Genomic DNA, 14,823 nt, shown 5'->3' with positions numbered 1-14,823 from the left:
CTTTCACTGAGACACAAGCCCCTTGTGTGAGAATCACTGTTGTACACTGCTGGAACCCTGGTGAGGGCATCACATAGGACAACCAACTACTCTAACACCATACTAAACTTAACCTAAGGTGGTACTAACTACTATATACAAGAAAAAAAATTCTCAGAAACTGAGACCAAAAGTACGAGGTGAAAAACACTACACAGAGTTCCGACTGTAGCCACTGAAAGCAGGGACTGAGAGGGTCAGGGCAGTGCTGCCTTTGTATGGCTAGGGGAAGACATAAGGCTGTGAGCACCTCCCCTACAGGTGCTGCTGGGCAAAGTTCTGTGGCACCAGTCCACTGGATGTGCACACACCTAAGTAGAATACACAGCTGCATCTACTTGAAAAAATCTATTATTGTTTCTGCCTGCCACCCCTGCTCCCCTTTCTGTGCCTGCTAGAGGAAAATTGCCAGTTTCTTTGGCCTTCAAAATATTCTTCCTAACTATATAAACTGGACAAAGAATTTCCTCGCTGTAAGTTTCTCAAGTCTTTCTTCAAACATTCAAATGTTTACAAGGTTTAGTTCCAAATGATTATGTGCTGAGGGACTTTAAGTAACACATTTATTTTGATCCAATTTGAGTCTGTTCATTTCAGTTATCGACTTGCATCTGAACCCATCAGGTATACTAAACCTTTGTTCTGAACCTAAAGGCTATTCAGTTGTCTGCGTGGGATAAGTTAGCAGTCTTGGCCCAGTTCCTAGTGGACACAGACACACAATATAGATACAATCACAACTGACAACGGCCTGTTTTACACTATGCGTTTATACAGAATTTAGCAGAGTTAAACCGATTTAACCCTGCACCCGTCCACACAATGAAGCCCTTTATATCGATATAAAGGGCTCTTAAAACCGATTTCTGTACTCCTCCCTGATGAGAGAAGTAGTGCTGAAATCGGTATTGCCATGTTAGATTAGGGTTAGTGTGGCCGCAATTCGACGGTACTGGCCTCTGGGCAGTATTCCACAGTGCACCATTGTGACCGCTCTGGAAAGCCATCTGAACTCGGATGCACTGGCCAGGTAGACAGGAAAAGGCCGTTGCGGAATTTGAATTTCATTTCCTGTTTGGCCAGCGTGGAGAGCTCCAGCAACAGGTGACCCGGAGCTCATAGCACGATAACAATGCAGTCTCCGGAAATTGAAAAAAGGCTCCAGCATGGACACACGGAGGTACTGGATCTGATCACTATATGGGGAGGGAGTGTGTGCTAAGAGAACTCCGTTTCCAAAAGACGGAATGAAAAAACATTTGAAAAAATTTCAAGGCATGATGCAGAGAGGAACACCAGGTGACTCAGTACAGTGCATGTGAAAGTAAGGAGCTCAGACAAGCCTACCAGAAACCAAAGAAGCAAGGAAGGTCTGGGCAGGGCCGAAACATGCCACTTCTACGCTGAGCTGCATGCAATTCTAGGAGGGTCCACCACCACTTACCCACCCGTCTGTAGATTCCGAGGCGGGGGTGGTAATCTCAGCCATGGTGAGGATTCAGCGGACGGGGGAAGATGAGGAGGAGGAAGAGAGGATGAGCTTGCAGGAGCACACAGCACACGTTCTGCCCAACAGCCAGGAGCTTTCTACCCAGACGGAATTATCTCCCAAGCCACTATCACACAATGAAGCCATGGAAGGGACCTGTTGTGAGTGTACCTATTGTAATATAAAACATGGTTAAAAGCAAGCGTTTTTTAATTATTAATTTGCCCTGAGGACTTGGGATGCATTCGCGGCCAGTACAGTTACTGGGAAAGTCTGTTAACATGGTCTGGCGATGGAGCGGAAATCCTTCCAGGGACATCTCCATGAAGCTTCCTGGAGTACTCCAAAGCCTTTGCAGAGGTTTCTGGGCAGGGCAGCCTTATTCCGTCCTCCATGGTAGGACACTTGACCACACCATGCATGTAGCAAGTAATCTGGTATCATTACATGACAAAGCCTAGCTACATATGGTCCCGGTGTTTGCTGGCATTCAAGCAACATCGTTCTTTATCTCTCTGTGTTATCCTCAGGAGAGTGTATCATTCACGGTAACCTGGTTGAAATTAAGGATTTAAATTAAGGGGACAGAGATGGCCATTCCTACTGGGCTGTTTGCTGTTGCTTAAAAGAATCCTTCCTTGCAGGTAGCCAAGCAGGGGGAAGGAGGGGGTGATTGGCGCTGAGCTTTTCACGTTTGGATAGCAGGGTCTTCCCCGCTACCAGCCACGTGTGGTGGGGGAAGGGTGTGTTAGCAGTGATCTTCCATTGAACCAGCGCAGTGGGGACGGGTAAAGCAATCATCCCAGAGAACTGGATGAGGGGGTGGTTTCTGCTGCTGGCATGTTAACAGGAAAGAAGCAGCACTGAACAGGATTTGCTTGATATTGGGGAAGGAAGCACTGTGTATATGAGGCTGCGAAGCCAAAAGACAAGGCTTACCATGACTGGCATGCAAGCCAAATTCTGCTGCCCAGACTGCGTCGTGAGATCTCTAACACCAGGCCGCAGGCACTCAATATTAAGATGCAAATGCAACCTTGTAGTGAAATCACATGTGCTATGTAAGTGAACCAGTGTTGCTCACCGTGAAGAGTATAAGCATTGTTCATTAAAATGTATCTTTTTAAATACTTCTCTCCCTTTTTTTCTCCCCATGCAACTGCAAATTTTTCAAGCCTCCTACTCCATTCCGAGGGCTATCTCAGATAAGGCGGCGGAAAACAAGACGCCGAGATGAAATGTTCTCGGAAACATGGAAGTGACTCGCATGAAATAGCTCATCTGAATGAGTGGAGGACTGGTATCAAATTACTGGAAAAGATGTCAGTGAACGTGAGGACAGGAAGAACGCTCGAGATGAGAGATGGCGGCAGGAAGATCAGAGGTGTAGGCAGGAAGATCAACGGTGGCGGGATGCAACTCTGGGGCTCTGTGTGATCAAACTGACATGCTCGGTGTCTGGCGGAGCTTCAGGAACAGCGGCAGGATCAAAGAAGTGCCACTGCAGCCCCTGTATAACCACCCTCATCGTCACATGTTCCACATCCTCCTCACTCAGACGTATAAGAACGCATGGAGGGAGGCTCCGTGCACCGCCACTCCATCCACTGGACAGCCCAACCAAACGCGGTCATTATTTTGAAAATTTTTTTTAGGCCTTTTCCTTCCCTCCTATCCCCCTCCCAAACCACACCTGGGCTACCTTGTCAGTTCTTTCCCTCTTTTTACAATGATTTAATAAAGAATACATGATTTTAAACGATAGTGGCTTTATTCCTTAACAAGCTGTAATCGAAGGGGGAGGGTGGGTGTGCTTACAGGGAATGAGTCAATCGGGGGGGGGGTCATCAAGGGGAACAAACACAGCAGTCACCCCGTACCCTTGCCTGTGATGAAACTCATTTTCAAAGCTTCTCTGATGCGCACCGCCTCCAGGTGTGCTCTTCTAATCGCCCTGGTGTCTGGCTGCGCATAATCAGTGGCCAGTGATTGCCTCAGCTCTCCACCCGCCATAAAGGTTCCCCTTACTCTCCGAGACTGTGGAGCACAGCAAGCAGCAATAACAAAGGGACATTGGCTTGGCTGAGGTCTGAGCAAGTCAATAATGTGCGCCAGTGCGCCTTTAAACAGCCAAATGCACATTCTACCACCATTCTGCACTTGCTCAGCCTGTAGTTGAACAACTCCTGACTACTGTCCAGGCTGCCTGTGTATGGCTTCATGAGCCATGGCATCAAGGGGTAGGCTGGGTCCCCAGGATAACTACAGGCATTTCAACATCCCCAACTGTTATTTTCTGGTCTAGGAAGTAATTCCCTGGCTGCAGCTGTTTAAACAGAGTAGTGATCCTGAAGACGCGAGCGTCATGAACCCTTCCCGGCCATCCCACTTGGATGTTGCTGAAACATCCCTTGTGATCCACTAGTGCTTGCAGCATCATTGAAAAAAGTACCCCTTGCGGTTTATGTACTGGGTACCCTGGTGCTCCGGTGCCAAGATAGGGATATGTGTTCCACCTATCGCCCCAGCACAGTTAGAGAATCCCATTGCAGCAAAGCCATCCACTATGACCTGTACATTTCCCAGAGTCACAACCTTTCGTAGCAACAGCTTAAATGATTGCTTTGGCTACTTGCATCACAGTAGCCCCCACAGTAATTTTCCCACTCCAAACTGATTCCTGACTGACCAGTAGTTGTCTGACGTTGCAAGCTTCCAGAGGGCTATCACCAGTCGCTTCTCACCTGTGAGGGCTGCTCTTGGTATTCTGGCATTTCAGGGCAGGGGAAAGCAAGTCACAAAGTTCCATGAAAGTGCCCTTACACATGTGAAAGTTTCAGAGCCACCGGGAATCGTCCCAAACCTGCAAAACTATGCGGTCCCACCAGTCTGTGCTTGTTTCCCGGGCTCAGAATCGGCATTCAATGGCTAGAACCTGCCCATTACCAGCAGGATCTCCAAAGTGCAGGGGTCTGGAGTTTGAGAGAATTCTGTGTCCATGTCCTCCTCACTCTCGTCGCCGTGCTACCGTAGCTGCCTCTTCCTTGCCTGGCTTTGCAGGTCCTGGTTCAGCACAAACTGCACGATAATGCGCAAGGTGTTTACAACGTCCATGATTGCTGTCTTGAACTCAGCAGGGTCCATGCTTGCTGTGATATGGTGTTTACACAGCTCACCCAGGAAAAAAGGCGCAAAACGGCTGTCTGCTGCTTTCACGGAGGGAGGGGTGAGGCTGTATCCAGAACCACCCGCGACAATGTTTTTTGCCCCATCAGGCACTGGGATCTCAATCCAGAATTCCAAGGGGCGAGGGAGACTGCGAGAACTATGGGATAGCTACCCACAGTGCAACGCTCCGGAAATCGACACCAGCCTCGGTACATGGACGCACACCGCCGAATTAAATGTGCTTAGTGTGGCCGCGTGCACTCGACTTTATACAATCTGTTTTAGAAAATGGTTTCTGTAAAATCGGTATAATCCCGTAGGGTAGACATACCCAACATTGTTTCAAGTCTCAGCAGAGGTTCCAAGAATTTCATATTATATATATGGAGACAATTATCTGTCTGCCACAGTCCAGGAACACTGAGAGTGGCAATGTGAGAAACCTTACAGTGCAACTGTTCATGTTGTACTTGCATTGTGTTTGAGAGACTACTTTCTCCAAAGTATGTTAAATCTGGTACTTTCCACAGTATTACATTCAGTTTAACAGAGTTTACTTAACTTAATAAAGCCAGTGTTCACTAAATTTAAGATGTAGCACAATAAAATGTACAGATAAAATCAATTCTAATATTTATCATATCAATGTAATGATACAATAGAAAGCTGCTGAAGCTTTCAGATTTTTATTTTATTGTGGTTTTATATATAGATATAAAACCTGCAAAGCACTTTAAAAGAATATCACTCTTCTTGTGTCATACATAAAACTAGTTTCATACTGTGCTTCTGAAAGTCTAGCGTGCATTTTGTTCCGTTTATTTTACAAATGGCACATTCAACTTTAAAAGTGGGAGTATGAGTTTCTATTGACTGCAATCCATCACTGCATCCAAAACAAGAGGTTTTCTTATGATTAAGTTAAAGTGTGAGTGCATTGTGTAATAAACAGTAGCAGTCTGGTCATTTAATCTCAACTCAGCATACAATAAAATAAACAGCTGTGCTTCACAAATTTGAATCCTGTGACATAAACATCAGTTTTCCTTTTTTTGTAAAATACCCCAAAAGTTAATTACTGCTTGAAATGAACACTTCCAAACAGGCACCATTGTTTTAACCTGGCTCTGCCCAAGGATTCTGTTTTCTTTTAAGACTAATCTGACATACAAAACATATCAAGGCACAAGTGGGCAGCACAAACAACAAATGAATACAACTGTCCATGAAACTCACGTTCTCTTCCACAAATACTAAAATATGTACCGATTAAGATAAATTTCTTTTTAAAAATGAAATACACCATTTTGTTATGAAACTCCTATACAAAATTTTAAAATTTACACCATCTGAGCTGCCAAAGAGTAAAAATTTATCCATTTTCCATATAAAACTATATTTCTCACCAGCATATCTAGCAACTGGGAAGAAGATACCCCAACACTTAGGAAAAATCGTATTTCCCCACATGTAAGACAAAAATATGGCATTACCTATACAGTAGTGTACTCTATTTATTAAAAACAAACTAAGCTATTAAAAGTACAATATTGATTTGGAGATTATTGGTTCAATGCCTGGCTGAGATAAGGCACTTTCTTCCAGTGATCAGCACCTTCCACATACAAGGAGATGATGAATCAGGTTCTGGTTAAAAACAAAGGGGGCTGAATGACGTCCCAGAAGACGACAGGAACATTTCAACAGCAGGGGAAGACACAGGAGGTAAAACCTGGAGATGAAACTCTACACAGAAGTGGTCACTCTGTCAATGGCATTATTGACCTCGTTTTTGTTTGAATCCAGTCCTTTAGCAGCATTCATATCATTCCGTAAATTCTCCACTGTCTTTTTCATGTTCTTTAACTCTCCAGGATGTGGAGTGGCTCGCCTTAGAAGTGTTCTCTAAAAACAAACAGTGGAGTAAACGGTTTTGCTTTTGTATTTTTGAAACACACACACTTTCAAGGTTTTAGCATTTAATACTAAATATTAGCTATAACATGATTTTAAAAAATCATAATGTTAATTTCAAGATATGTTAATTTCATAGCTGCTTGTTGATGTAGTCAGTGAAATAGTTCTTTTTTTGAGGGGGCCAGGGGGGAGAACAGACTCTGGGCACAGAATTTTCCTAATCTGACCTGTTAATTTGAAAATCTACATCAACAGAAGTTGAAAAACGGTTTCCAATTGTGTGTGTGGTGGCGGGGGGGGGGGGGTGTGTGTCCATGAAAAGAACTATATGGTATTTTCAAAACTGCCTAAGTGATTTGGGAATTAATTCCATTAACCAAACAAAACAGATACTTTTGAAAAATCCCACAGCACCTCTCTGCGGTGTCTCTATATTGCCAAGTAAATGTTTGTGTGATGTTTTACTCTCCTTCCATCATCACGACATGGATTAGATTACGTTTTGCCAAACAGACACTGGGAACTCGGAGGGAAAGAGAGGGAACATTCCAATAGTTTATTTTTGGTAATTCTGTACCATCTACTAGAGAAGGATATGTCCTTATATTGGCATATGTGCATGGAAAGTTGACAAAAGCTAAATGGAAAGATAATCTGTTTGCATAATTTGGATAACCAGTGAATTAGCTTTTAATTTTCTTTTTAAAAAATCTATACCACGCTAAGTATAACAGCATGAGTGTGTGTGCAGGTGCAGATGTATGTAATTTTTAAAAGAAGTGTTGTATGTGCTATTTACATTATTACAGTAGCACTAGTGAACTATAAGGGGCATACATTGGAAATTAATGACTAGCTGAATAAAACACTTTTGACTAGATCACAAAATGATTTTTTTCCCCCAATATCAAAAGTGGATTGCTTCAGGGCAGTCTGTAAATCCCCAAGTAATGTCCAGCACTTGAATTTTTAATTGTGTTTCAAAGTGCCTGTTGTTCCCAGTTCATTATAAGTGGATCAATAATAAGAGGTGGAAGTTTTAAGAGTTTAAAGGTTCTTATTTCACAACTTTATGTGGTTCCATGACGAAAAGTGACACCTTATTCAAAATTCAGTTCTGCTGTGTGCTGCCCCAGCCACTTGCTGCCTTCAGTGACCAAATTTAGTTTTACTACTTTTTACTCCAGTTAGCCCTGCACAAATGAAGGAAAGTAAACTAGATTATATTCTCCCTTGTGCAGTCCCAAAAGTTGCTTACTAAAAATTTCCATCAGCTACACCTGTGGAAACCAATAGGAGGCAATCACAGTTGGAACAGATGTCAGAGGGACTAATCTAATCTGCTAAACCCTTTACTCCTGGTACTGAGAAGGACAGACCCTACCTTGTCAGATCCCTAGTTCAGTTTACAGGGCTGGTAGTAAGGAAAAACACATCTGTATACTTGTAAAATGAGCATATCTGATATGCAAGTGATTGTTAAAAAATATTGTTTCAAAGTCACTCTTCAGAATACAGCCATACTGCTAGCATATCTGCAGCGTTATAACTAAGATGCTCTTGAGTTAAAGTACAGATCTGAAAATCCCCATGTTTGGAGACTTTTTTTAGATGTGTGTGTTTGAGGCTCACTTCAAATTAGGCTGAAGGCTAAGACTTCAGCATGCCTCTGAAAATCTGCATGCAAAATTGGTACAATCAGCAAGTTTGGGGGGACATTGAGAGGTCTGCAGAAAATTTGGCTCTAAAAGTCTGAATATTTACATGTAGCTGCTCTTAGTGAAGCAAAGCCATTACAGAAGAAGGCTTTATTTCAAAGACTGCCTCAAATTTTTGATTTCCAGGGAATATGAAATGACCATTTTATGGAGGTCTCATAAGTACAGTGACAGAGACTCCCAATAGCCCTTCTTCATTTGGGTGGGAAACAGCATGCACCAATGTGCCACATGCCGTCTGATTATGGACACTAGGTTGGTATCAATACCTATGGTCATGAGATGGAGGGGTAATGAAAGTGGGGGAAAGACAAACATGATGGGAGGGGAGGGGCAGAAAACTCAATGTGGAACCATGTCGGAGTGTAATAACTCAAAGTTACTGCCTAAAGGACATAGGGTCAAGGCTTACACCTTCCACAGAGCAGAAGACGACCCTACTCCTGTCCTGCTTTTGGAAAACTGGAGGGAACCATTCTAAAGAAATAAAGAAAAAACAGACTAACATTTTTACAGTAAGAGAGTCTTGTTTTAGCAGAACTGAAAGTTGTATTTGATTTAAGCAGATAAACAATACCAAATTTAAGATGCCTTTTTAAACCATTGTAACACCAATATTTAACAGCTTTGCTATAAACATAGAAAATCTGCTACTACTGTTGAAAACTTGGAATATTTAAGGCAAGATATAGACAGTTCAAACACTTTTGCATTTTAGTTAATACATGTGTAATAGCGTATGTTTGAGAAACGTACCATTTCATTATCCTCTTCATCTTTTTCATCTTCTAAAAAGCGGATTGAACTGATTCTGTTTACTGCACGCTCATTCCAGGTTTCATCTGACATTTCATTTACTAAGCTCTCAAACGCACCACATCGGGGCAGGTTATCTGTTATAATGGAAACAAACAAAGCTGAACCTTCTCAAGAACAAACATGTTAACATATATTACGAGGATTTTGGGGTTTAATTCATTTCATTTTGCAGGGTTTGTTTTTAGTAATTTTTAACTTTTATATAGATGTCCAAAAATTGGGTGAGTGGGTTTCTTTGTATATACTATATATTACTAATTACATTACATGTTACAATGTATCCTACTGTAAAGAGTAATCTCTTGGTAATGTTACCTAGTGCACTTTAACTTCGCACTGTTTCAAACAGCACAACATTAAAATGCACTAGGGAACCTTTAGTGCACACAACCACCTCTGTACAGGCCAATTAATGTGCAACATGTTAGTGAATTTTAGACATCACATCCTTGTCTGCATTAGTATTCCATGTAGACAAGCCCTTAAATACAAGTAACCGCTTCTGGCATTTTTCCAGTATTTATTGAACAAACAACAATTTCATTTTTTTGTACTGGGGGTGTTATCCCATGCAAAAATTCTACTGACCACTCACTTAGGTAAGCAATTTTATTTCTGACAGAAGAGAAAGATTGCTTGATAACGGAAGAACTGCCTTCATCATGAAGGAATATACAGTTTTAACCAAACACGTACACTCTACAGCTTTGGATTAACAATCTGTCTGACTACGAAATGTGCCAGAAGGTTTGTACCTAATCAATAGGCAACAGCACAATATTTATCAACCGTCTGTCATTGGCTGACATGATGTCATGTTAAACAAGTGGATGAGACAGTGGCTGGTAATCCAAGAAGTTGGACCCACTACCCTTATTTTGTTTATGTAAGGACTGTGGTCTTGGCTGCCACCTATCAGTGACCCCCCTTCTCCGATCAGCCTATCTAGGTTCCACTCTTGCCACCCCCAAATTTTCAAAAATCAGCCAGGCTCTCAAAAATCATAACGAGATTTTTTTAAAAATCATGATTTTTAAGCCAGACAAATAAGATCTTGATGCTTTATTTTGGTTTTTGACATTTTAGAATTCGCATTTTCAATCTTTGTCTCTGCAACTATGGGCAGTAAAGGGTTGAGGGTTTTTGTTTTTAAATTAAATAGATTCTCATGAAATCCATGTGCCTCTTGGTGCTGGCCTTTAAGACAGACACCAATTACAGAGAATCACAATAAAATGGTGAGAACTGACAACACTGAGCTTCTCGTGTGTCCCCAATCACCACAGTATCTGAGTACCAATGAACAGCTGGTACCTTTGTGGCAACCCGGCAACCGATGCAAAGGACTCTAAAGATTCATAGACTTAAGGTCAGAAGGGACCATTATGATCATCCAGTCTGACCTCCTGCACAATGCAGGCCACAGAATCTCACCCACCCATTCCTGGAACAAACCCCTGACCTATGTCTGAGTTATTGAAGTCCTCAAATCATGGTTTAAATACCTCAAGGTGCAGAGAATCCTCCAGCAAGTGACCTGTGCCCCATGCTGCAGAGGAAGGCGAAAAACCTTCAGAGCTTCTGCCAATCTGCCCTGGAGGAAAATTCCTTCTTGACTCCAAATATGGCGATCAGTTAAATGCTGAGCATGTGGGCAAGACTCACCAGCCAGCACCTAAGAAAGAATTCTCTGCAGTAACTCAGATCCCACCCCATCTAACATCCCGTCACAGACCATTGGACATATTTACCTGCTAATAATCAAAGATCAATTAATTGCCAAAATTAGGCTATCCCATCGTACCATCCCCTCCATAAACTTATCAAGCTTAGTCTTGAAGCCAGATATGCCTTTTGCCCTCACTACATCCCTTGGAAGGCTGTTCCAGAACTTCACTCCTCTAACGGTTAGAAACCTTCATCTAATTTCAAGTGTAAACTTCCTAGTGTCCAGTGTATATACATTTGTTCTTGTGTCCACATTGGTACTAACCTTAAATAATTCCTCTCCCTCCCTGATATTTATCCCTCTGATACATTTATAAATAGCAATCATATCTGAGCCCTTAAGGAACTAGCTACACATGAGGGAACAAAGCAAAAGAGAGTTCGTAATTTAACTGACCCCATCAATCTCTCACCTATTCTTTTAAAACTGTATTACGAAGTTACTGCACAGTATTTACATTTGAGAGAAAGCCTGTTGCCCCCTTTTTGACAGGAAGGTGACATTCTAGAGATGATAATGCCTATTTTTTACATCTGCTATTAACTCACCTTGATCTTTCGAGTCAAGACTCAGAGCTTTTCGACCTTCAGCCTTCCAACACTGTTCCATAGCCACATACAGAAGTTTGAAAAACAGATATCCACTTTGAACACATGGGCTCCACTACTGAGCTCTCATGGATTTTAGGGGTAACAAGATTATTATACTTGCTTACTTTGTATTTTAATTAAATAAATTCATGCTTATATAACTGATGTAGAGGGGAGGTAAGTCAATTTATCCACCAACTTACCCACTGGAGTCAAAATCTTTTGAGACAGTGAGTAATGAAAGGTAGAAGGGAAGCTCTTTAATGGTGAACAACTAAAATGTTATCTGTTAACAATGATTAACTGATTTTTATTTTTACTTTAACAAAAAATGATCAACTAAAGCTTTTTGCACAATGCTGTGGGATGAACACACAAAACAGTAGATTTTTAAGATGACAGTTCTGCTGAATGTGGAAATTAGTTTCAAAGTATACCATACCTTGGCAACTGGGCTCAGAAGGCATTTGAGGAAGTAACACACATGTTAAAATTTTCTCTCCTGTTTCAGGATCTGTGTCAGTCTGGAACATCAGCAAAGGTTGGGACTGGTTATCAGACAACCACAAAGCCTTCAGCTTTAAGGAAGTCAGTGACAGAGGAAGATGTATCAGCCTAATTTAAAAAGAAACGGAAAGTCTGAAATTTCAGGTCAGTTTCTAAGAGACTTAATAAATCAGCCTGCCCAGCTAGGCGGTGAACCAGTTGCACACGTACATATGGTTTGATTTCAAGTAAAAATAGAGATGACTCAATGAACTGGCTAACCATCTCATTTTATACCTTGTATCCCGCCTGTTCTCCTTAGCTGTTTCTCATTATGCTTAGATGTAATCTGGTGCAGGGAATGTCTTTTCAGAGAAAGCGAGAGAGCGCAAGCGCGAGAGCGCGAGCGTCTGTGTCTGTACAGTGCTGACCACAATGAGGCCTTTATTTGTGCAACAATACAAACAACAAATAAATGAACCCAAAACACCACCGGATAACATGAGATCAGTACGCCAAGCTTTTATGCAGATAAAAATGTAACTTCTGTTGTCTTAACACTTATATTATTAACTTGATTGTCAAACTCCCCATTCAGAAGGATCAGCTGGCATTAATGCATCAATTCACAAGACTTCACCTGAAGCCAAGATCTCTTTGTTCGAATTTAAAGTCAGAAGTACATGAAATGAAAAAATTAGCAGATTTTTCTGTTTCTGGCTGAAGAAAACCTGAAAGTCATGATTGAAATCCTATATTTTTATATGTATTTGTCACAAAGGTAGCTTTGAAACACATACGTTTGCTCAGTATTGGCAGGGTTTGGAACTACATTTGGCCAGAGGGCAGTAATATATTGCCAATTTCAAAGTATTGGGACTAGTGAAATTGGAGTGTAAGCTTTTTTTTGCTGCTTCATTCTAAGACATCTAATCTACGTGTCTTGATGGAGTATGAAGCAAAACCAGTACAGCAACAGGATACTATAAAAATCTCTCACCTGTTTCCAGCTACATCCAGGACATGCAGTTCAGTGGCTTGTGAAATCTCAGAGGGAATTCGAGATAATCTGTTGTCACGCACAGAAAAGACATTAAGACTGCAGCACCCCCCAATCTATATTAAAAAGAGAGGAAAACTATTTTTGTTGCAGAACCATATTGTAAGAAAGGCATGTCGCATAGATCGCACAAGATGTTACAGCACACTCAAATTATAATGGCTTCAAGTCACGGACTGCAAATTAATGAGACAATATTAATGAGATAAGAAAAGATCTCTAGCCAGCCTCTTTTAGTACTTTCATGAACAATAAGCTTGTAAAACTATAAATTTCATTATTCAGAACCAAAGAGGTCAAGATTCAGCCTCCCCTGTTCCTGCCTTCAGCCTCACGACCAATTATCTCAGCTGCACAGGTCACCTGTATGCTTCTCCCAGCAAGTGTTAGTTTTTATCTCTCAACTTTTTCTAACCTTATATTTCAAAGTTAACATTCTTGGATTGTTTTTGTACTCATCAAGAACAACAGAGCTCTGGGCAACATAAAATGTTAAATAAACCAGTCAGCTCGTAACATTTGTTGATATTGCGGTCATTAGAATCAGCAACTAGCAACAGTGTGAGACAAAGTAATAAACGTCTTACAAATGTCTTTGGGATAGCTCAAACAGTCACACCATTGTTTTATTAGACGTTTCCAAAACGCAACCCCTTTTTCCCCATACAAGCTGCCCAATCTACTCTAATATCCTCTGCCTCCAGCCTTTTTCCAGATGTGATCATCTACCTCCCTCCACCCTGCCAACTAAGCTAACCTCATCCACAGCATTCCCGGTGGGTAATGTATTCTCTGTTCATCACAGATACAAGTTTCTAAACCCTGACTTTGATGTAAAATACATTTTCACATAAAATGCATAGTTAAAAATAGCATTAAATTGGTAAAATCCAGCTTCAGTGACCTTTGCTCTGGATGGCAACTACTGATAACAAGAGTACTAAGGTTACTGAATTCACCCAGCAGAAAACTTCTTCATGCAACTGACTGGTTGTTTTCCTTCAGATGAGAACCTTACTTACCTCGGGGTTGCTAATCTTCTATATGGTCACAAATCAGTATTGCTAATTTCGCATCCTTTTAAAAAATGAACAAAAATCCCTCTTACTTTAAAGTATATTTCTTTCCCCTTAATCCATGTATTCGACCAAAATATCAGAAGCCTTTTGAAACTTCCAACTCAAGTAGATTTAAAACCTGACTGCATTAGTAAAAGCAATTGATGTGGATCCTAGTCTAAAAAGCAAGACTCCTTCTACACATACACACACTTTAAGTCATTTAATAATAATTTATTATTTAATTATCTTTTTCGCTCTCATGCTAACAATATATAATTTATATTATCCAGGATGCCTCCCCTTTCCCTTCAATATGAAGTGTTTTCTGTAGTCAGCATCACCAACAACCCCACTCTCTTGCTAAAAGAGTAGGCTCCTTTGTAAGCAATATGGTTCTTGCATTACAAACATTCAAAGCTCTTAAGTAATTTGAGGATCCACAATCAAAGATTTTGTGTTAGTACCAACTAGCTACCAGAGCAAGTTCTACCTTGGCCAAAGCTAGACAATAATAAAAGAGCCATCTAAAATTTCATTGTGTGTTAAGTCTTCCGATCCAAAATAATGTTCTGATCATATGCATTTAACCCACTAGTCCCTTTCTTCTTGGTAAACAAAAGGGTTTAACATATTGAATTAAAAAACCCTATTCAAAAACAAACAAAACAAACATCCTCCGCCTTTATCTACGTTTACATCTATTTTCATGGAAGAATGCAGTATTTAACTATGCTAGAAATTGTCATT

General features: G+C 41.1%; 1 protein-coding gene across 1 annotated transcript in view; it reads right to left on the bottom strand.

The window, feature by feature from the left end:
- Positions 1-5,512: 5,512 nt before the first annotated feature.
- Positions 5,513-14,823, bottom strand: part of LRRC1 (leucine rich repeat containing 1) — a 135,112-nt gene continuing 125,801 nt past the window's right edge. Inside the window, exons 11-14 of the mRNA XM_075063725.1 lie at positions 12,956-13,071; positions 11,912-12,084; positions 9,088-9,224; positions 5,513-6,601 (exon numbers count right to left, since the gene is read on the bottom strand). Of these exons, the coding sequence (XP_074919826.1) occupies positions 6,443-6,601; positions 9,088-9,224; positions 11,912-12,084; positions 12,956-13,071 (585 nt within the window). The 3' untranslated portion in view covers positions 5,513-6,442. The remainder of the gene's footprint in view (positions 6,602-9,087; positions 9,225-11,911; positions 12,085-12,955; positions 13,072-14,823) is intronic.

Source organism: Chelonoidis abingdonii, chromosome 3, assembly GCF_003597395.2.
Source record: "Chelonoidis abingdonii isolate Lonesome George chromosome 3, CheloAbing_2.0, whole genome shotgun sequence".
In the NCBI taxonomy this organism is placed as follows: Eukaryota; Metazoa; Chordata; order Testudines; family Testudinidae; genus Chelonoidis; species Chelonoidis abingdonii.
The sequence above is the reverse complement of the archived record's forward strand: the minus strand, read 5'-3'. Positions and strand labels throughout refer to the sequence as shown.